The sequence below is a fragment of the Physcomitrium patens genome, chromosome 7 (genome assembly GCF_059467195.1).
Source record: "Physcomitrium patens ecotype Gransden chromosome 7, ASM5946719v1, whole genome shotgun sequence".
In the NCBI taxonomy this organism is placed as follows: domain Eukaryota; kingdom Viridiplantae; phylum Streptophyta; class Bryopsida; order Funariales; family Funariaceae; genus Physcomitrium; species Physcomitrium patens.
In genome coordinates, this window is record NC_143416.1 from 17,757,434 (window position 1) to 17,777,699 (window position 20,266).

Consider the following 20,266-nt stretch of genomic DNA (forward strand, 5'->3'; position numbering starts at 1 on the left):
TCAAATCATAGAATAATTATGATTTTTTTTCTATTAAAGGTGTAAATCAAAAGAAAGTACTTCCAAGTAGAATTATACTTATGAATCCAACTTAAGTAAATCCATAGAAATATTAGAAAGGATGAAATCCTAAATAGAGCTTAACTTGTGGCAAAAATCTTTGAAATATTATTCTAATACCACCAAACTTTTCAAACATACTAATCCTTGCATCCTTCATGCTTATTAAAGTGAGACTTCCTGAATTTGATTGTAAGGTTGATCTACTTGTTTTTCTCAAGTATACAACTTCTTAATGAATATTTTAGATTTCTTCTATAAGTGTACAAATAGTGTTTCTAGAATTGGCATTACTAATGTATGAAATTTCTATCCTAAAAATGTTAACAAGCTCGTGAAGATCTACAATAGTTGAAAATTTATTCTCACTTCTGCGAAAAGAGGCATCCATAATTTTTCCTTCTATAGATAATTCAAACAAATTCAGAAGTTAAATTAGAGGAGGATAATCTGCAACCTCTAATGTCAAATATAAATTTCTACAAATGAGGGTGATTTACTTTTTTTAAGAAAAAATTAGTATTAAAAAATTAAACTATTTGTTTAAAAATAAGTCATTTGTAACCTTTAAAATATAATAATAGAAGTGATATAATCCACTCACTTCTAAAATAAGATAAGAATAATGAATTAGCATTCTTATCAAACTATGAAGGACATAAATCTTAAAAATTTTAAATGTCAAGATACTCTTGTGTCACTCAAAAAGACTAAATAATTATTCAAAGATAATATAATATTAAACTAGAATGGCTATTTCCAATGATAAGAAGATTAAAAATTCTTGAAACAAGAATAAGGACTAGAAAGGCATTGATAAGAGTGAAAAAGACTTCACTCTTGCCTTTACATATACTATCTAATTAGAAGCTATGTGACAATGTTCTATAGAACCTCCAACACGTGTTGACTTTGCAAGACATATGTCTTAACTTGTAAGGCAAGTTTTCTATATGTGCACCACATAGTTAGCTTGTTCCACAAGCTATTAACACATGTAGCACGTGATTAACTTTTTGGCCAAGTTTCTAACCTATCAATCAACTACAAACATGTGTAAAGTTAAAGTAATATCTATAAAGCTTCTAAGAAGTTTTTCTAAAAAAATATTATGAAATTAATCTATATTTACTTACTTCTACCAATCATATAGGTATTTATTAAAATAAATATGTATGTCCGTGCTATTTAGTAAAAATAATATTATTTATTTTAAAATTTTTATATTTTTATATTATAATTTAATTTTTAATATAAATAATAACTATCATACTTCTATTGCAAATAATATATACTTGTAGAGATTCACATTACTTCCAATAGAATATTTATATTTATATGTATATAATTTTATATTATTATTTAGTTTACAATTATGTCCAAAGTATAGAATATAAGTTCAATAAATTTTTAAAATTGCAATTAGCTTTTGAATATGTATGTGTGTATATATATATATATATATATACTTCATTCTATAATAAATTCTATCTTCAAATTCAAATGATACAAAAATTTAATTTATTATTTTTCCAAAACTATTATTCTCACAACATGTTTCATCCCCACGCAATTTTGTCCATTAGGTCGTGAGCTTTCGCTTCGATCAAATTCGCAGCGTCGTTGGCCTCTCGAATTCGGAAGCAACAGGGGAGCGTTTCATCGACACTGCCACCCACAATCAATCGAACCCGCGGTGCCCAACACCGGGCAGATCCCTTCATGCAAACCCACTTTGCATGCAGATTGAGAAGGGGATTGAAGGCGAAATTGGCACTCACGCCGATGAGGCGAATTGGGATTTTCATGGGGATTAATCAAATGTAACATCAAATTAAGACCAAATGTGCGGTCTCGAAGAATCCGCGACATTCAGGATGAGGTTCTGGCCGGGCAAGCGTCCGCTTCCCAATAAGCCACGACACAATGTGGCTGTGGACATCCACTTGGCTACATTCATTGTCGCACAGCAGCAGCAGCATTCAGATAGTTCCACTGACCCGCATTTCACTCCCTCTTTCAAGTGCTCTGGACGTTCCGAAGCTGCGAGCATCGTGTAATGCTTTAATTTGGGGCTGCGTGAGAGGGTTTGAGGAGATTGGTTGGTAGTTTTTGAGAGGTAGGGGTTTGAGATCGACAGCGACGATGCAGGCGGTGAGGTTGTCTGGGACGATCTGCGCGTCGTTGCTGGCGCAGAGCGAAGCTCAATTGGGAGCCGCTGGAACATTGCACACGAAAGCGGTGTTGCTGGGCGCGAGGCCGTCGAGGAGTTTGTCTGTGAGGAGAGGGTCGTCGTTCTCCGGGACGAGAATGGCGTCGGAGAAGGGCGGCTGGATGGAGAAGTTGGGGTTTGGTGCGCGGGCTTCGGCAGCGCAGGCAACTGGCGCGGCGGGGAGCTCGACTGGTGCCCGGAGCCCCGACGACGATGTTCCTGCTCCAGGCCACGAGTTTGCCACTTTCGGCGCGGGGTGCTTTTGGGGTGTTGAGCTTGCGTTCCAGCGCGTCCATGGTGTGTCACACACCGAGGTGGGATACACACAGGGGCACATAGATAACCCTGACTACTATGCCGTCTGCTCCGGGGACACAGGTACTGAGAATTTCTGCGACTGGATTGAATTTGCAAATTTCGTTAGCGCAATTCAGAGATCAGTGTCAAATATGTGCTTCCATAACCATTTAATCCCTTCTTAACTCTCCGAGTTCCGCTTTTGCAATTCGCTAGGGTTCAAAGCCCCATGTTCCATCTACTGAGATTAATCCTGCTGTTAGGTTCTGAGGTTTAGTAGTGCGAAGTGGAAGAGATTGTTGGCATGGACAATCAACGCTTGGAATTACTGTCACCAATTTGAGGACTAGGCTCCTTAAAGATTGTAAGCTACACCGTTTCTGTACAGGTTCGGCATTTGATGTTTTCAGTGAAAATGTGCCGGAACAGGTCACTCTGAGGTTGTGAGGGTACAATATGATCCCAAAGAATGCAGCTACAATACTTTGCTGGATGTTTTCTGGAAGCGCCACGATCCAACCACGCTCAACCGTCAGGTATGACATTTCTGCTGAATCACTCAATCTGATCAAATATGCAACATTCCTATCCGTTTTCGAGATGCTATACCAGTTGTAGTTTTCTGTGATATCACATAATACTCGGTATGCGTCACTTACTCGACTCAAGTGCTTGATCAAACCAGGGTAACGACAGGGGAACCCAGTACAGATCTGGCATCTACTTTTACTCTCCGGAGCAAGAGAAAGCCGCATTGGAATCGAAGGAGCAGGTGCAGAAGACATTGAGCAATCCAATCGTTACCGAGATTCTTCCAGCCAAGAAATTCTACCGCGCGGAGGAGTACCACCAGCAGTATCTGGCCAAGGGCGGTCGGGGTGGAAATGCGCAGTCTCCTGCCAAGGGATGCACCGACCCCATCCGCTGCTACGGCTGAGCTTGCCAATTTTGTCTTCGCATTGCGACGCACCGCACACGTCTCATCACACATCTCATCACTATATTTGTCACGAAGCTTGTTTTTGACGGAGGCGATCAATACTTTGTAGGGAAAGGAGATGGCTCGTGAATCTGTGCAGGCCCTCTCGGATGCTGGAATTTGGTTTTGAATAGTCTAAGGTCTTATCGTTCTTGGCCTTGTGGTGCACAGGATGGAGTTTTTACCGAAGTCCGAATCTGCAGCAGTGTATTATCAACTTGTAAAGCGATTCTTTGTGACGTGCAGGGTCTTCTCCTGTTGTGTATGACTCTTTGCGGACGACAACAATGTTTTGGTTCAAAGGTGTCTGTTGGCCACGTGCTGTCTGTAATTGAATGGAAAGGGAAATCGTATGCTGCAAATTGAACGAATAGTCTATTCAGTACAATATTTGCTGCTATTGGGGAAAGAAGTCAACAGCTGAACTGATTATTGCATTATTCAGATTGGTGCTTGTGAGGATCGTCTATATTTAGATGACATTTTCACGTCATCAGCACAATATGATATATTTCTACTGCATAACTTAAATACAATGTAATACATTGCACAGATACTCTTACACGCCATCAAACGACGGCGCATTGTAAATTTGACACAAATGAAGTTACAGCCCCAGCAATACAATAATCAACAAACATGCCAGGTTGAAAAGTAGCGCGAGTGTATAGCCAAATTCTTTAACATGTGCAAAAGCAACCACCCAACAAGTCCCACAGTACCTGTGATTTATATGCTGCAAACTACCTGATAAAACGAGTGGGTACCTTCACTGGCTATCAGAAAGCTGGATCCTTAGAATTTCCGAATGCTAACACCTAAATCTCATCAACACCGTGTCAAACTTCCTTGCGCCAGGATCTCTCCGGCACACCGGTCTAGGACGGGACTAAGGGTGCATTCTATTAAGGCTTGCATTACACAGCAACTACAGCCTGGTAAGTTATGTACGGGCCCTTTTATTGCTGCAAGATGGACACTTGTATTGCTTAATATGTTCCGCTCTAGCTGGAGTGATTTTTACACACTTGCCATGGAACCACTTCTCACAGATGTCGCAACCGATCCAGAACTCGTCAGCGGTATAAGGTCCACCGCAACTTCCACAAAAGGTGTCACCATGTTCCTCGTCATCCTCGTCATCAAGAGGTTCCTCCTCGTCCTTGGGAGGTGGTGGAGCAGGTTTTGCCGGCTTTGCTTGAGTCACCTGCTGCTGAAAAACAGAACACCAGGCACAGTTAACTCCTGACTGCATATATTCAAAAACACATGCGAGAGAAGGCAACGTGGCATTCAAACGTTACTTCATTTATTTCACCTCAAATTCAAGAACATCTCAAATATCTTAAATAGTGGCTAAGTTCCTTGCCACGTGGTCAACAAGCCAACACTCACTCTGAATAAGTGACCCTTCCTACGGAATAAAGTTAGACTCCTAACTACATCTTCAGAAAACGGTTCTAGTCATTATGAGATAGATAGACAGTAGTTCCACAGTACTCACCACTTTGGTAGCAGATTTCGCTTTGGTGCCAGAGCTATTGACAGCGGGCTTTTCCTTCACAGGCTTTTTCCCCGTGACTACGTCAAATACAGTTGGGAGCTCATTTATCATGGTAAAAAGACGCTTTCTGTAAATATCACCAAAACATTTTTTCTCAGAGATAAGACGAGGATGTCCCTCTTCAAGGATAGGCAAGTCAGTGCGCTTTAATGCCCTGAACAAATTACAACACAGCTCAAATATGAACTTACACAACAGAAACGTAATGACCCTCCTCATGTAGTAATTTCAATTGGAAATAATACATGAATGGGTGTGGCATAACTCGTCAAAAATACAAAAAAGAAGCAGCATTATATCAAGTTCAGATAGCAGACCTCTCGTTCTTATCAAACCGAGCTCCGTAATAGAAAGCAACAGCAAGTAGCCAGGCATCACTGTGCACAGCAACTAAAGAAAGCCAGTCTTTACGCTGCATGCCATCTCTGGCGAAGTTGATACCAAGTGCAGGTTCAGGAAGTTCTGGTGGAACCTCTTCCGCCGGTAAATTCACTTCCCAAGCTTCATCCGGGAAACCATACAAACACAAGTTCTCCTTCTCTGCAATTAAGAAGCAGCCAATTAAGGAGTCACTTCGCGAACCACTGCATATTATGACCAATGCGACGACACCGTCTCATGGATTCCTCCTTTTGAGAATAATCATTTTTTTAATTTGACCTTCGGTACGCTGTAGAGAAGTAGACTGTTACAACCTTGCAGCCGCTACAGAGTCACATAGACAGTTCTTACAGACATTTGCAATAAGGTCAGTTCGCTAATACTTCATGCACAACAGCGGGGAACATGAATTCGTGAAAAGAAAGCGCTAAGCTATTGACAAAACACCATCCTCGACGGATCACCACGAATGATTTGCTTCATTGGTGAAGGACAATATGGCATAACTATCAAAGTTGAAAACACCGACGTCGTTCATATCAAGTCAATGCAATTCCACAAGGCGACTTTGGACTTGTACCAAACCTAAAAGTTAAAACCAGCCTCCAGACAAACAACTTTGAGGGGAGATTTCTCACCTGGATCACACTGCCGATAAAATTCTTCAACATCTGCAAAATCGACATACAAACAGACCAAAATGAGGAGAGCGTGAAACATGCATTGAGCGAACAATACTCCTTGTCCGAAAGTGCAAGATAGGTACAAAAACAACGGCCCGGGTGATTTTAAAAATGCTATGGAAAACAGGGAGCACATCACATGCAATCCACCGTGCGCAGCCAGAACCATGAATGGTAATAGGGGCGAGCCAGAGACAATGTTCTTCTAGCAAATCATGCATTTCACACAGGTCAAAGACAGACAGGGGCGGGCCACCCCTAGGCACCCTGGAACGATTGATAATACGAGCCAGAGTAACGCTATACTCTTGTCACGCAATGTGCACAAAAATTCGTGTGCTCCGTCAGTAACTGCAGCGGTTTTACGTATCAAACAGACATCTTCCAATAAAAATAAAATAAAATCACCATTCATCAACTAAATATTCCAATCACCTACCGGTCGTGAGAGCTTTGAGCATTCCCGATCGCCGCCCCTTAAAGTCCTTAAAAACCTCATCGACTGTCCGCGGATTGGTCGACATCGACGCTCCCTCCATATTTGAACGAACCAAGGACGCACTCTCGCGTGCAAAATTAAAAATGAAATTTAAAAAATAAAACAAGCAAACTATCTATCTAACTCGCGCAATCACTCGACACCACTCTTTCTTTTCCCCTTCTAGAAACGAGGGAGAAACACGCTACGCGATGAGGAGGAGCGGCACGCGTAACATTTCCCTTCCTGCCAGGACTCGCAATAGCCAGGGCTTCGCATTTTGAAACTGGCGCACCTCCGGGGTCCAAACCCTACCTCCACATTCCAGGAGCCTAAAACCCTCCTCTCCCTCCCTCCCTGGCACTGTTTACGGCGCTACCAAGGGCGCCGACGCTCACTATCCCCAAGTAAGAGCACTGCAGCTCTCTCTCTCCCTTCCTCCCTTTGTCCTAAGCAGTCTCTCAGAGGTAAAGACAGCTGCAAATGGGGCTCCCAAGCGCACCGGCTTTGAAGTTTTCTTCCTGCGCGAGCTCGTCGAGCTCGAGCTCCAATGACGACGACGACGACGGCATCAACAGCAACAACAAATCTCACTTGCTACATCACAGCGAACCCCTCAGCTCCCTAAGAACGGAATAAAGAAGCAACGACAACGAATGAATGAATCCATGGATGGATTGATGGAAGAGTTTCATGGATGAATTAGTATTCATCTACGAATCATTCGTTGGACTTCGCCCCTGCTCGTCGGGTGTGGGAACGAAGCGCATCCAACTCTGTTCGTTGAAGAGAATGATGTTTATTTAAATGTGGATCGGAATATATATAGGGGGAGAGAGAGAGAGAGAGAGAGAAGTTGATATCTTATTTGGGATTATTTGGATAGATAAATTCATTATTAGGGAGGTTTGTGAGACATGTGGCACATCAAGTATTAGAACTGAATGAATCAATATATTTAAAAAATTAAACTATACATTTATTTATTTATTTATTTATCATATATATATAATTTGGATTTACTTAGTTTTAAAATATGCCAATAAAAGTTACCCTGAGTAATTTTACACGATAAACATGCTGTCATATATGGGTGCTTGTAGAAATTTGTTTATAATGTGAAGAAATAAAGTTGATTTTTTTTTCAATCATTAACTAAATAATATTTAAAATGTATATATCAAAATATTAAGTATTTTCATTTTTTTTAAGTAAATAACTTGATTAACTATCTTATGAAAATTTTATTGTGACAAGAAAAAGTTGTTATTATAAAGGAAATGATTCAATATTCTAAAGAATGATTAACATTGTAAACATGAATAAAAGAATATATATATATATATATATATATGTGTGTGTGTGTGTGTGTGTGTCATTATAAAAATTGTGAATAGGTTTGCAATTTACTTGACACACACATGATGTAAAAAAAGTGTTATAAAAATAATTAAAAATAGAAAAATAGAAAAGTACCAAAATATTTTGACTTAGATTTCATTCACAACTTTTTAAAACGGGTTACTTTAATAATTAAAATTTATTTTAGAAAAAAAATGTTTTTTTTTCTCTCTATTTTGAAACATATGCAATATTTCAAGTTAAAAACCAAGCTCTAATTTTTGTAAAATTATATTATGATTTTAGTTATTATTATTTTATTTTGCATATATATAAATGAGAAAAATACAATAAAATTAATGTACCCAATTGTTGTTAGTTTTTTAATAAAATTGAACAATATCTAGCTATAAAAAGATATGTAGTAGAAAAAAGAATATAATAGATCAATCAAATAAAAATGTATCATGAAATCAATGTAAAACATTTATTGCTTGGTTTTGGTAATAATACATACCACAAAACATTTTTTTATTCCATCCAAGATTTGAATTTTTTTATTACAGAAGACTATAACTATATTTTTTTTTGTATGCACCTTAACAACTTAATTATGGTGTTTCTATTTTGCAATAGACACATAATAAATGGTATATTGACTAGAATTATGTTAAAATGCATTACTTTTAAAGAAAAAATGAAATGCCAAACAAGTTTAAATAATGTTTAAAACAAATTCAAACTAGAAATGATTTACATGTAAAATTAAGTTTAAGGATAGATTTTTCCTTCAAAAAGAAACTCCAAACAAGAAAAAAGTTTTGTGTTGTGATTTATTATTACTATTATATATATATTTTTAAATAAATTCTCAGCATGTCAATAAAAATGCATTTCAGTGATTGTTTTAATCATATTAAAATAAAAACATTCTTATGTAAGTTTTAAATTACAATTGAAATATTTTGAATATTTGAAATTAAATTCATTATCTTAAATATTAGTTTGAAATTGAAAGTGATTCATTTTTTTTTAATGCTTCACATTAAGTTTTTGAAGAAACGAATTTTTGTTTTAATGTATTGTAAGAAAATAAAACAAGATAGTACAAATTTCTAGTCATTCTTTTTTATGCTTTCTAATTTTGAAATTTAATATTCATAATTTCTATATTGCAATAATAAGTTTCAATAATTAAAAAAAATTTAAAACTAAAATTAGAAATAAACAAAGGCTCTATTTATGCACGATTTACTATAAAACATATGCATAATCAATAAACTTTTATCTGTCACAATACAAACATTTTAATCATAATTCAAATATATATTTTAGAAAAAGATTCCACCAATTTCATAAAATATAGTTGGTGGAGTGATTATATTATACACCTTTATAATTTTGTTATCCAAAGATAAAATTACAATTACTAATTTTGATATAAGAAGTGTACAACAATTATTTTTTTGCAATTTTTAATGTATTGTCCTATAATTCTACCATACAAGTCAATTTTGACTATTTTGAGTTAATATCTTAATTTTTTTTTAGTATGGAAATTTCTATATACATATATGTAACACATTTAATTTTTAATTTTTTGAAGTTTTAAAGAAAAAATAATGAATTATAAATAAATAAAGTCACAGAATTGACTAATTATTATTTTTTAATATTTTAGCTTGAACAATATTACTTTAATCTATACATAATGACTTATTAGAAAATAAAATAACAAAGAATACATAATTTCTTTTAAAAACTAAATAACATAAGAATCTTGTATACAGCTATATAACAAACGTTTAACTTTCATTATGATTGCAACCATCACAAAATTTCTTATTACTTTCTTTCAGAATGTTATTGTCCTTGTGAACATTCTCATAAAAGTTTAAAAAGAACCAATACAAAAAACTCATGTACAGCTTTTGTAAGAATCTTGTTTTTGGAACTTAAGTGAGAATTCAAATAAATATTTTTTGGATTAAATTCTTTTTTGTGAACCCTGATTGCAAGATTTACATATAAATAAATAAAAAATGATAAAAAGTCATTAAAAATTATTAACTCATCTTTAGTCTAGCAATTATTTATTCATTTTCAATAAGCCTTAAAGATTAAAACGCCTTTGTACTTGGTACAACCATTTAAATATCTATAATTAACCTAACCATGTTTTTGCTCTTTTGCATTGTTTTTGTAAAACCATTTTTTTATTAATTAATTGATTTAATTTTGTAATGATAAATTAAACTTAAATTATGAGTATAAATTTTAAATTTCTATTACATTTTATAATATAAAAATACCTAAAAAATTAAAAAAATCACACATATATTAAGTAGGTCTTTATACACAATAGCCTATTTTGAAAGACTGTAATTGAAAAAAAATTTGAAGAAAAAATCTCTTTTAGAAGTTGATCTTTGGAGATAGTATAAAATAAAAAGATGACATAAAATGGATAATCTATTTATTCATTTATTGAATATTATAGATGTAAATATGCAAACTCATATGATAATTCTTATAATGACAACAAATTTTTTCATTTATATTTATTTAAAAGAATATTTTAAGAAATTAATGCCACAACTTCTCAAATGTTTATGAAAATCACCTCTTGAAGTGGATCTATGGAAAGTTTGAAGTGACAACATCGTTTTTATCACATAACAAAGAGGTCATTTCACCTCATTATTATTATTATTATTATTATTATTGTTATTTTCTTTCTAGTGGCCTTAAGGCTAACTTTCTTAAGTATAAAGCCAACTAAATAAGGCTTCATAATCTCAATAAATAAATTAAAGCACAATATCTCATCTCCTCCCTTACCCAAACTAAAAATCACAATAAATGTTTAATACAAAATTAAACATTTATATAGATACATACCCACCTCGCCAAATGATGTGAGCGCATGTTCCAACTCTCCGACATGAGAGTGCAGAGCGGGTCGCGCGGGTGTGGTGCCTCCAGCCTTCATCGGACCCACGGGCGGTGTAGCGACGGCCCTGAGACGCGTGTGGACGCTGGTAGACGCCGTAAGACGCTGGTAGACGCAAGAGGAGGCACCACCTCGGCGCCGCCGCTTTTCCATAAGGGGAGGACTGTGGGTCCGCGCCTCCCCATCGCATCGCATCGCGTCGCCTACAAAATAGCAGCTCCCGATCCGTGAGTCGCAACAGCGCGTGGCATTCAGTCCGTGTCACCCAGTCAGTCGCGGGAGGAGGAGGAGGATCCAGTTCAGATATGCCGGTCCGCATGATGCTCTCACCCAGCTGTGCCTCCCTGGCTGCTGCAGGAAAACTGCTTGCAGTGGTTCATCAGCCAGGTGACTTCCGTGCGGGTTCTACTTGTTGCGTGAGGAGGTGGGTTGTTTGCAGCGCTTAGCGCTGTTTCTGCTGTGTATGGTGAGAGCAGGAGTTGGGACTGGTGATGGCGGTTTGTTTTATGGTTCGTGACGGTGTGGGTTTTAGTCCAAGACAATGTGATGGCGGCGGTTTGGGAAGGTGAAGGTGGTGGATGATGGAGTGGGGGGTTTAGTTTGGGAATTGGTAGGTCTGGTTAGTCGGGACAGTCTACAGGTGGAAATGGGGCATCTTGAAGGAGACTCCAGTTGCAAGTTGAGAGATCAGAGGGTGTGCGAGATGAGCTGCGATGACAAAGCTTGGAGCTGAGGATTGGCTGTGGTGACAAAGCTTGGATTTCGAGTCAGCTTTGCTGTTTGTGAAGTTTGCTGGCCTGGAGCGTGGGTGAAATGCCTGGAGTCTTTGGAGGTTCGTGTCTTGTTGGAGCTCACATGGTTTGATTCTAGGATTGGAAGCTCAAGAATAACCGGAGCATGGTGATTGAGCTCAAATCCTGTAGCCAGGTGATTATGTGAGCCTGTTTGGTTCTCAAATTTGGAATCGAAAGACATTTCGGGTTTGTGGATAGTTGTGTTGGCAGAGTTTTGAGGCTTACCTTGTGAAGCTCGTGCCATAGCCATGGCGAGAGAAAAAGAGCAGCGACGCGAGTCGCCAATTTGGATGCTTGCCGATGAGAATTTGCAAGACGTGCTGGCTCGGCTCCCGGATCGCGTGGATCGTCAGTCGTGGTGCCTGGTGTGCAAGAAATTTCTATCTGTGGAAGCCGCGGGTAGGAAGTATGTGCATTTGATGCGTCCTGAGATTTTAGAACCCGTATTGCGACGATACCCTCAAATTGAGTGTCTGGACTTGTCGTCGTGCGTGGAGGTTACGGATCAGTGCCTGGCGGCCGTCGCCAAGTTCACAAGCTCCCGGCTCATTTCCATCAAGGCCATTAGAACGAAGGGGTTCACTATTGCCGGGTTTAGAAGCCTCGTAGAATGCCGTTTTCTGCAAGATGTGGATGTGACGTTTTGTACCCAAGTTGGAGATGCGGAGGTGATTGCCCTCAGCGAGCTCAGGCATCTGCAGAAGCTAAAGTTGGATTCTTGCAGGGATGTTACAGACTCTGGATTATCATCGTTGAGTAGATGCAAAGGGCTTAGAATTTTGGGGTTAAAGTATTGTTCAGGACTTGGAGATTTCGGCATCCAGAATGTTGCTATCGGTTGCCAGCGGCTTTACATTATTGACCTTTCATTCACTGAGGTAATCTGTTTCTTTAGGTATCTCCTGTTCCTTTTTTAAGTAAAAAAGACAATATCATTTTGAGAAAAAGCAGGATTTTAGCAAGAACATATTCAAGTTTTAGTTGAGTGTGATCCTCTAGACTGGTATGACATACTATACTGACACTGGTTTTTGGTTCTTAAGTAGGTTTCAGACAAAGGGCTAGCGTCCCTTGCCCTTTTGAAGCATCTCGAATGTCTCTCTTTAATATCATGCATCAATGTGACTGACAAGGGCCTAAGTTGTCTCAGGAATGGATGCAAATCGTTACAGGTGCAGAACTCCATTCATTTGCAAATTGTTCTGTATCGTTTGGTGTCTAATATCGGTTCCATGGAATATCGGTCAGAGATGAACTATTTTGTTTCCCACGGGGAAACAAGGTATGAAAAGGATTCAATGCATTTCCCTCATGTCCTGACGTTTATAACGCTTCATTAATGCATCACTTGGTTCTTGGATCTGGTGATACTGAGTTGGAGTGGTATGCTTATTCTGCCCATCTGTTTCTTGTTGCAGAAGTTGAACGTGGCGAAATGCCTGAATGTGAGTAGCCAGGGAATTATTGAATTGACGGGTAGCTCAGTGCAACTTCAGGAGCTCAATCTATCCTACTGCAAGCTGGTACGTAGTTGTCTGTTTCGTAGCGTAATTAACTACTGGCATCGGCATTGGAAAATATGAAAACTCGGAATTAACCAGTATTTTTTGTGGTGCTACAGATAAGCAACGTGCTGTTCGCTAGTTTTCAGAAACTGAAGACACTGCAGGTGGTCAAGCTGGATGGTTGTGTTATAGGTGATTCCAATTTGAGTTTAATTGGCAGTGGATGTATAGAGTTGAAAGAGTTAAGTTTGAGCAAGTGCCAGGGTGTGACTGACGCCGGCGTTGTAGGCGTTGTGACCTCCTGCACTGGCCTGCAAAAGCTAGATCTTACGTGTTGCCGGGACATCACGGATACAGCTTTGAAAGCTGTTGCAACAAGTTGCACCGGCCTGTTGAGTTTGAGAATGGAAAATTGTCTTTTAGTGACAGCCGAGGGTTTGATTATGATTGGGAAAAGTTGTGTTTATCTGGAGGAGCTTGACCTGACAGACTGCAATTTGAATGACAATGGTGAGAGCCTGATCTGTCGTGAAAGTTTTTCTATTTGTTCTAGTCTAATATGTGTACTTCTGGCATGACTTCATTCATAGTAGATAATGGAGTTACGCAACGTATGTACTTATAATGTGCCATCCTAGGAAATTGTATAACCGAGGACCGCTTTACTTAGATTTGGCTATTTAACTTCTTCTCTTGTTTGATGTGGTTAGTAATTATTGAAAATAATATTCAAATTTCGATTTCGTTACTTATGTATTGAGAATTTTTGGATCCGTTGTCTGATGGCGATCGAAATTGGTCGCTTGTGTGGCAGGTTTGAAGTCGATTGGTAGATGCAGAGGATTGAGGCTCTTGAAAGTTGGGTATTGTATGGACATCACATATGCTGGACTTGCCAGCATTGGTGCCACTTGCACGAATCTCCGGGAATTGGATTGTTACAGGTTTGTCTTACACGTTGGGAGGGACTTATAATAGAACAGTAGATCTTTGTATTAGTAATGAATCACTTGAGGATACTAGATGCCTGAAACCATCTTCTTTCTCCTGTGTTAGTGTGTTGTCTTATCTCTTTCAAAATCGTGATTCCTCTGACATGGACTATGCGGCAGCTTTTGCAATATATATATATATATATATATATGTGTGTGTGTGTGTGTGTGTGTGTACTTCATATACAAGATTTTAAGATTCACTGAAGGTTCCTGTGTATTTTTATGTGGATCATTTTCAGGTCAGTGGGGATCAGCGATGAAGGAGTTGCAGCAATTGCCAGCGGCTGCAAGCGTTTGAAGGTGGTGAACTTATCTTACTGTTCATCCATTACAGACGCAAGCTTGCACTCACTGGCGCTGCTAAGTGACCTCGTGCAGCTCGAATTACGTGCTTGTAGCCAGATAACCTCGGCAGGAATCTCCTACATTGGTGCATCCTGCAAGCACCTCCGGGAGTTGGACGTCAAACGCTGCAAATTTGTGGGCGATCATGGCGTGTTGGCTCTTTCACGAGGATGTCGAAACCTGCGGCAGGTATCGCTCGCTCACACTGAAGTGTTTCAGCCTATTTTCATTCGTAACTTACTCAGCCTTCTTCCTAAACGTTTATTAAGTGCTGTTTTGTTGGATGGTCTCGCCTTGCAGGTCAACCTATCATACACCGCCGTGACCGATGCTGGCATGATGGCAATTGCAAATATGTCGTGCATCCAGGACATGAAACTAGTTCATGTGAACGTGACAAGTAGCTGCTTCGCTAGAGCTCTCTTGGCATGTGGCAGCCTGAAGAAGGTGAAGCTGCTCACTGGGTTGCGTATTGCGTTACCTTCTGGGGTGATCAGGCAACTTGAGAATCGTGGAACCAGGTTGCGCTGGATGGAGAAGGCTCCTTAAGAAACTTGTGTGGATTTCAAACCACTTTAAAAAAAATGAATCCAAATGTGTGCTTCAGTGCTCGTTGGACTATGTTTTCTGGAGCATCTAGGGGCGGGCAGCTAATGTACTTTTTCAACAATTCTGTCAGCCTTGTGATGGCCTGAGCTTAGTAACGAGAAGGCAATCTATAGCCTCGCATTGTCGCTGCTGGTGAAGAATTACCCACCTGCTTGCAGGTTTGGCTTTTGGTCCTACTGAAATGACTGGAATGTGGGTATATTCTGAATATGAAGGTGCGCCGTTGCTCAATTTTGAGCTCACATTGTGAGCATTCTGGAAGAGGTGGAGTTGGATTAACATTCAAAGTTAACATAGGTTAGATGAAGTTAGATTACGAAGGTTTCAGTTCAGCTTCCAAAATTTTATTAGCTTGTTCTATTATAGTAAAGATTGATTTATTGACACATTCTCTACATGGAAAAACATCTTTTTAAAATGTAGGACGTAAAGAAATGAGCATGATTTAATATTTTGAATATTTTGTTGGATTAAAATAGCATCAGTGATTATTTATGTTATTTACATTGCTTCTACAAGTACAAAAGTTGGTAGAAGACAATTATGTAATTTTGAGATTCTAAAAAGTACAAAAGTAGAATCACAAAAGTTTGGTAGGAAAAAGATGTATATATAATATATCTAAAAAGTATATTCAGTTATACAATATTGATTGAGGTAAATAAATGTCAAGTAGCCAATGTTGTGAAGAAATTGCATGTTATAACTACATAGGTACATGAGTAATATTCAAGCTTAAGATAATATATCAAAATTGGTTCATTACTTTTTTCTTTCTACAAAAAATTCAAATTAATTCATAAGGACTTTAAATACCTTTTTCAAGCATTTGTGTTTAATTTAATGTAACTTTTTTGTGTGTATTTCCTTTGCAATAGGTATAATTTGAAATATATGTATATATATATGTATATATATATATATATATATATATATGTTGAGATAGGAGTAAATTTAGTTAAAATCTCTTTGGACATTAGTTGTTATATCATTATTATAAATAGCTAATAATTGAATTAAATAATAAAAAAATTGTGTCTTTATAAGTTTTTTTATTTATACTAGTGCCCTTGTATCTTCAAAACTTACATACATACTCTAATCAATGTGTAGATCAACCACCACTTGGGTAGCAATATAAAATTGACTAAAGCTAAACCTACAAATAATCCATCATCTAGAAATTCAATACAAGGACTTGCAACTAAAATTGACTCTCCAACAAAACTTCAAGCTCAAATTAAGATTGTTTCTAGCAACCATCATATCAATCCTATCAATAAGCTACCTTTGATAACAATAATTATGCATGTCTGTATTTGCATTGCTAAGCTCAAGCCATTTATAGAACCTATAGTGAGTGAATAAACTATCAATTTATCAAGCTCTTGAGATGACAAGGGGAGTTCATAATTTGAAGTGTAACTTAAATTGCACTAACAGATATACAAGTACAAAAACCCAACATACAAAGGTCAAGCAACATAAACCAACAACAAAAGACTACAAAAGAAATAAACCAAAAATAACCAATGAAGTAGCTACAACTACCTTAATCTTCATATAGAGTAATGTCATGAAACAATATAAGAATATTACATATATAAGAAGAGGATACAAAGATGATATAAAAAAAATCATAATCACTTAGAAGTGGAATATGTAAAGTAGTAAAAGAGAAGAATTCAATTATTTTTAACTAAGATGCTTTATTAAAAATATAATGACATGGAGTGGGAGTGAGGCTAAAAACTTAGAAAGCCTAGAATACATACTTTATGTTGGTGTTATGGTGATGATAATTGATTAGTGAGTATTATATACAATACTAGATTATTAAGTCTATTAGTAAGATAGTGACCAAATTCATCATGAAAAGGCATATGTGGTCTTTTATAATTATGCCATATATATATATATATATATATATATATATATGAAAGTTGCAACATTACAATTGAATCCTCTATTATGGCTCTATATGCTAAGATTGAGGAGATGATACAAAACTTTCTATTATATCAAGCCACTTGTATGATTTTTATATAAAAGGTTGAGAATTTTTAACTCATGTATTTCTTCTTTTCTTTCTAAAGGAAGTTATGGAAAATAAAAATATTTGAGATTTTATTATTATTATTATTATTATTATTATTATTTTATAATGATGTGTATATTTTTCTATAGTAAGTCTTTGAGCATACATTATATATCTTACTTATGGAATGATTTGTACTTTCATTCAAATGGTAAGTTTATTTATTATTTATTATAATATTAAAATTTGGTATAATAAAAAGACTTTAATAGATTAAAGTTTAATGCATTATGATATATTTATTTATTTGAATCTTAGACAATGGTCTCAAAGATCACTTCCAATTGCTCTTGAGATTTACTCAAAAGACCTTATGTCTATATATCCAATTTTGGTCTATAATACTCACCTTCAAAAGGCTCTCATTATATTCTATAGTATGATTAAAGGACCAACAATGTTGTCATTTGGTAAGAAATTGATTTCAACTTACAAAGCTATTTGCCATGTTAGACATCAACTATATAATGTTATAAGCTTCACATAAAATTCTTATAGACATCTTATACATGATGTAGTAAAATACAAAGGTAAAATATCTTGAATGTATCTCAAATTAGATTAGATACTTTAGATAAAATGCTTGAGAAGGATGTAAAAGGTAAAAATTTAAACATTAGCAATACTAGTAGTTTTTACTTTACACATCTTTTGTACATTGCTATGGTTGATTTTATTGGAATGCTCACTTTGTAAAGTAGTACGAAAGCAATTGGACCCAATACAAGAATATTTTTACATCTCTTTTAATTCTTATGAATATTAGTCTTTTTTATGTTTTTTATGTTTTTTATGTTTTTTTTTTTTTTTAATTTCCTATATCATGATTACTTCATTTATTGACAACAAATATGTGTATTATAGCCAAAAGATATTTGTGGAAGCTACTTTCAAGTTGTGTGGTGTTTTACCTTAGTGCCACTTTACTCTTGGTTAACTTCTAATTTCTATTGTCTTATAAGTTTGAAATAAAAAATAAATAAAAAATAGAAAAATAAATGAATTTTCAATTCAAATCATATTTGAAAATAGCAACATATTTAAGGTGGCAATTAAGTATAATGAAATCACAAAAAACTAAAAAATACAAGTTATTAAATTTGATTACAAATGATATACTTTGAATTGTGCTCTTGCAATAAGGAATGGTTGCAAGTGGCACCTTTATGCTTCACAATTTTAAGACAGCAAAGCCTTTTGCATTAAATTCAATAAGATAACATATATGTGTGTAGAAACACAATACTTGAAAACTAAATACGCAAATAGTGTTTAGGTGGCATTAATGGTTGAAGCAAAACTTTAGGACATTTCAACATATTGTCTGATAGAGCTTGTTAAAAATATTTGTTATAAATACAGTCTTTATTTTATCTTACATGAAAGTATAGAAAGATTGTGAAAAAATATGAAATGACCTCTAACAATCATTTAAGGATGAATATCAACTATTTTCTTAATTTTATGAAGAAGTCATTTGGTGTAATCTTAGAAGATTAACTAAAGTTGGATAGAATAATGGCCACTTTTATTGCATTTTTGTAGCACTTAATACTAGCTTACAAGGTTTTGCACATTATTGCTTTATTATTGGTATTAATAGTATACATCTTAAAGGTAAGTATTTTAAAATCTTTCTATTAGAAATCAATATTGATATAAATGGTGGATCAGTTCTTGTTGCTTTTGTAATTACAAATGCAAAAATTGATATCAATTGGATGTAATTCTTGCAAAACTTATGCACTGTCATTAAACAATATACTCAATAAAAATATATTTTTTCTTTTTGACGACCAAAAAGAATTAATTAAAAGTATCAATATACACTTTTTACATACACATCACATCTTTTGCATGCACCATCTTGTGGAAATTTTTTGCAAAGCATTCTACAACCTTAAGTTTATAAATCTCTTACAAAAAGCACTATTAATTATAACAATCATGGAATTTGATTAATATATGATTTTTTTAAATTTTTAAATTTTTTTTAGAGTAATAGAAAAATGGCTATGAGATAGTGAAGATTAGCATATTTGGGTACTAGCAAAATTTTTAAGATGCCACTATAATCACTTAATTTCTGATATTGCAAAATTACTTAATGCAATATTTTTTGAAGTACATGAATTACCAATTACGCAACTATTTTAATAATTTTATAAATATTTAATAAAATGATATACCAATTGACAAGTAGTAGATAATTTGAATGTAGAGATTTTTATAGTAAAATTTGTCCTTTAAATCAAAAGAATGTAGCAGTGTACACATCAATATTATATGAGGGCTATCAATGATGCAAATTTTAAGTGTCTTTTTTTTGAGACATAACCTATATTATTAATATTCAACATTAAACTTATTATTAATATTCAACATTAAATTGCAAATAATACAACATTAAAATTATTAGTTGCAAGTCCTTACTATGTTAAATTTTTAGATGATTGACTCTTTCTAGGTTCAATTCTAGTCAATTGCAAATTCCTATTGAGGTGGTGGTTGTTCTTTATACTAATAATAGAATTTGTGTAATTTTTGAGGATTCAAAGATATTGGTGTAAATAAAAAATATTATAGTTAAGTTTTTCTAAATAATAGATTCTAAATAGTAGATTTTAAATTTAAGAAATTTTAAGAACACTTAATCTTTGTATTTTTTAACTTAAACATTTTAAAGGATTGTTCATATTCATTTGCAATACAACCCAAGACTTTTATAAATCTTTTATAGTACATCAAAAATATATCAATAAAAAAAACAAAAAAAACAAAAAAATTGTGGTACAAACTTATTTGAAAAGTAAACAAATGCTTTTGTCCAACCAACCAGGATGGGAGGTAGCTGCCATTCAAACCCAGCTTTGCCTATAAATATTTTGGTGATGAAATATATCAATACATGTCTTTGAAATTATGGAAGATCTTCTCTTATATACATTTTTATGGATATTTTTTATTTTAAT

The 20,266-nt window shown here is 35.5% G+C and overlaps 3 protein-coding genes across 6 annotated transcripts; 2 read left to right on the top strand and 1 right to left on the bottom strand.

The window, feature by feature from the left end:
- Window positions 1–2,087: 2,087 nt before the first annotated feature.
- Window positions 2,088–3,787, top strand: LOC112284744 (peptide methionine sulfoxide reductase A3). The gene is made up of 3 exons (XM_024524903.3): window positions 2,088–2,650; window positions 2,999–3,105; window positions 3,255–3,787. The coding sequence occupies exons 1-3, from the start codon at window positions 2,206–2,208 to the stop codon at window positions 3,504–3,506; spliced, it is 804 nt and encodes a 267-aa protein (XP_024380671.1). The 5' UTR covers window positions 2,088–2,205; the 3' UTR covers window positions 3,507–3,787.
- Window positions 3,788–4,195: 408 nt separating this feature from the next.
- Window positions 4,196–7,276, bottom strand: LOC112284743 (PHD finger protein ALFIN-LIKE 3). 4 transcript variants are annotated; one of them, XM_024524902.2, is made up of 5 exons: window positions 6,616–7,276; window positions 6,132–6,164; window positions 5,430–5,652; window positions 5,053–5,179; window positions 4,196–4,758 (listed from the first exon to the last, which is right to left on the bottom strand). In XM_024524902.2, the coding sequence occupies exons 1-5, from the start codon at window positions 6,713–6,715 to the stop codon at window positions 4,492–4,494; spliced, it is 750 nt and encodes a 249-aa protein (XP_024380670.1). In that variant the 5' UTR covers window positions 6,716–7,276; the 3' UTR covers window positions 4,196–4,491. The 4 variants fall into 4 exon arrangements, with proteins under 4 accessions (XP_024380670.1, XP_024380669.1, XP_024380668.1 ...); XM_024524901.2 differs by having other exon boundaries at window positions 4,196–4,761; XM_024524900.2 differs by having other exon boundaries at window positions 5,053–5,266.
- A 3,923-nt stretch (window positions 7,277–11,199) lies between these two features.
- LOC112285034 (F-box/LRR-repeat protein 3) lies at window positions 11,200–15,656 on the top strand. The gene is made up of 7 exons (XM_024525500.3): window positions 11,200–12,620; window positions 12,789–12,914; window positions 13,161–13,265; window positions 13,364–13,757; window positions 14,062–14,191; window positions 14,482–14,776; window positions 14,888–15,656. The coding sequence occupies exons 1-7, from the start codon at window positions 11,991–11,993 to the stop codon at window positions 15,134–15,136; spliced, it is 1,929 nt and encodes a 642-aa protein (XP_024381268.1). The 5' UTR covers window positions 11,200–11,990; the 3' UTR covers window positions 15,137–15,656.
- Window positions 15,657–20,266: the final 4,610 nt, after the last annotated feature.

Bases quoted from the DNA above. Each gene is read 5' to 3' on its own strand.
- LOC112284744 (XM_024524903.3), top strand. From the start codon at position 2,206: ATGCAGGCGGTGAGGTTGTCTGGGACGATCTGCGCGTCGTTGCTGGCG. The intron at 2,651-2,998 runs GTACTGAGAATT...GTGCCGGAACAG, and splicing joins CGTCTGCTCCGGGGACACAG to GTCACTCTGAGGTTGTGAGG. The intron at 3,106-3,254 runs GTATGACATTTC...TGATCAAACCAG, and splicing joins CAACCACGCTCAACCGTCAG to GGTAACGACAGGGGAACCCA.
- LOC112285034 (XM_024525500.3), top strand. From the start codon at position 11,991: ATGGCGAGAGAAAAAGAGCAGCGACGCGAGTCGCCAATTTGGATGCTT. The intron at 13,266-13,363 runs GTACGTAGTTGT...GTGGTGCTACAG, and splicing joins ATCTATCCTACTGCAAGCTG to ATAAGCAACGTGCTGTTCGC. The intron at 14,192-14,481 runs GTTTGTCTTACA...GATCATTTTCAG, and splicing joins CGGGAATTGGATTGTTACAG to GTCAGTGGGGATCAGCGATG.
- LOC112284743 (XM_024524899.2), bottom strand. From the start codon at position 6,715: ATGGAGGGAGCGTCGATGTCGACCAATCCGCGGACAGTCGATGAGGTT. The intron at 5,653-6,131 runs GTGAGAAATCTC...TCTTAATTGCAG, and splicing joins TTATCGGCAGTGTGATCCAG to AGAAGGAGAACTTGTGTTTG. The intron at 4,762-5,052 runs GTGAGTACTGTG...TCTGTTTTTCAG, and splicing joins CGAAATCTGCTACCAAAGTG to CAGCAGGTGACTCAAGCAAA.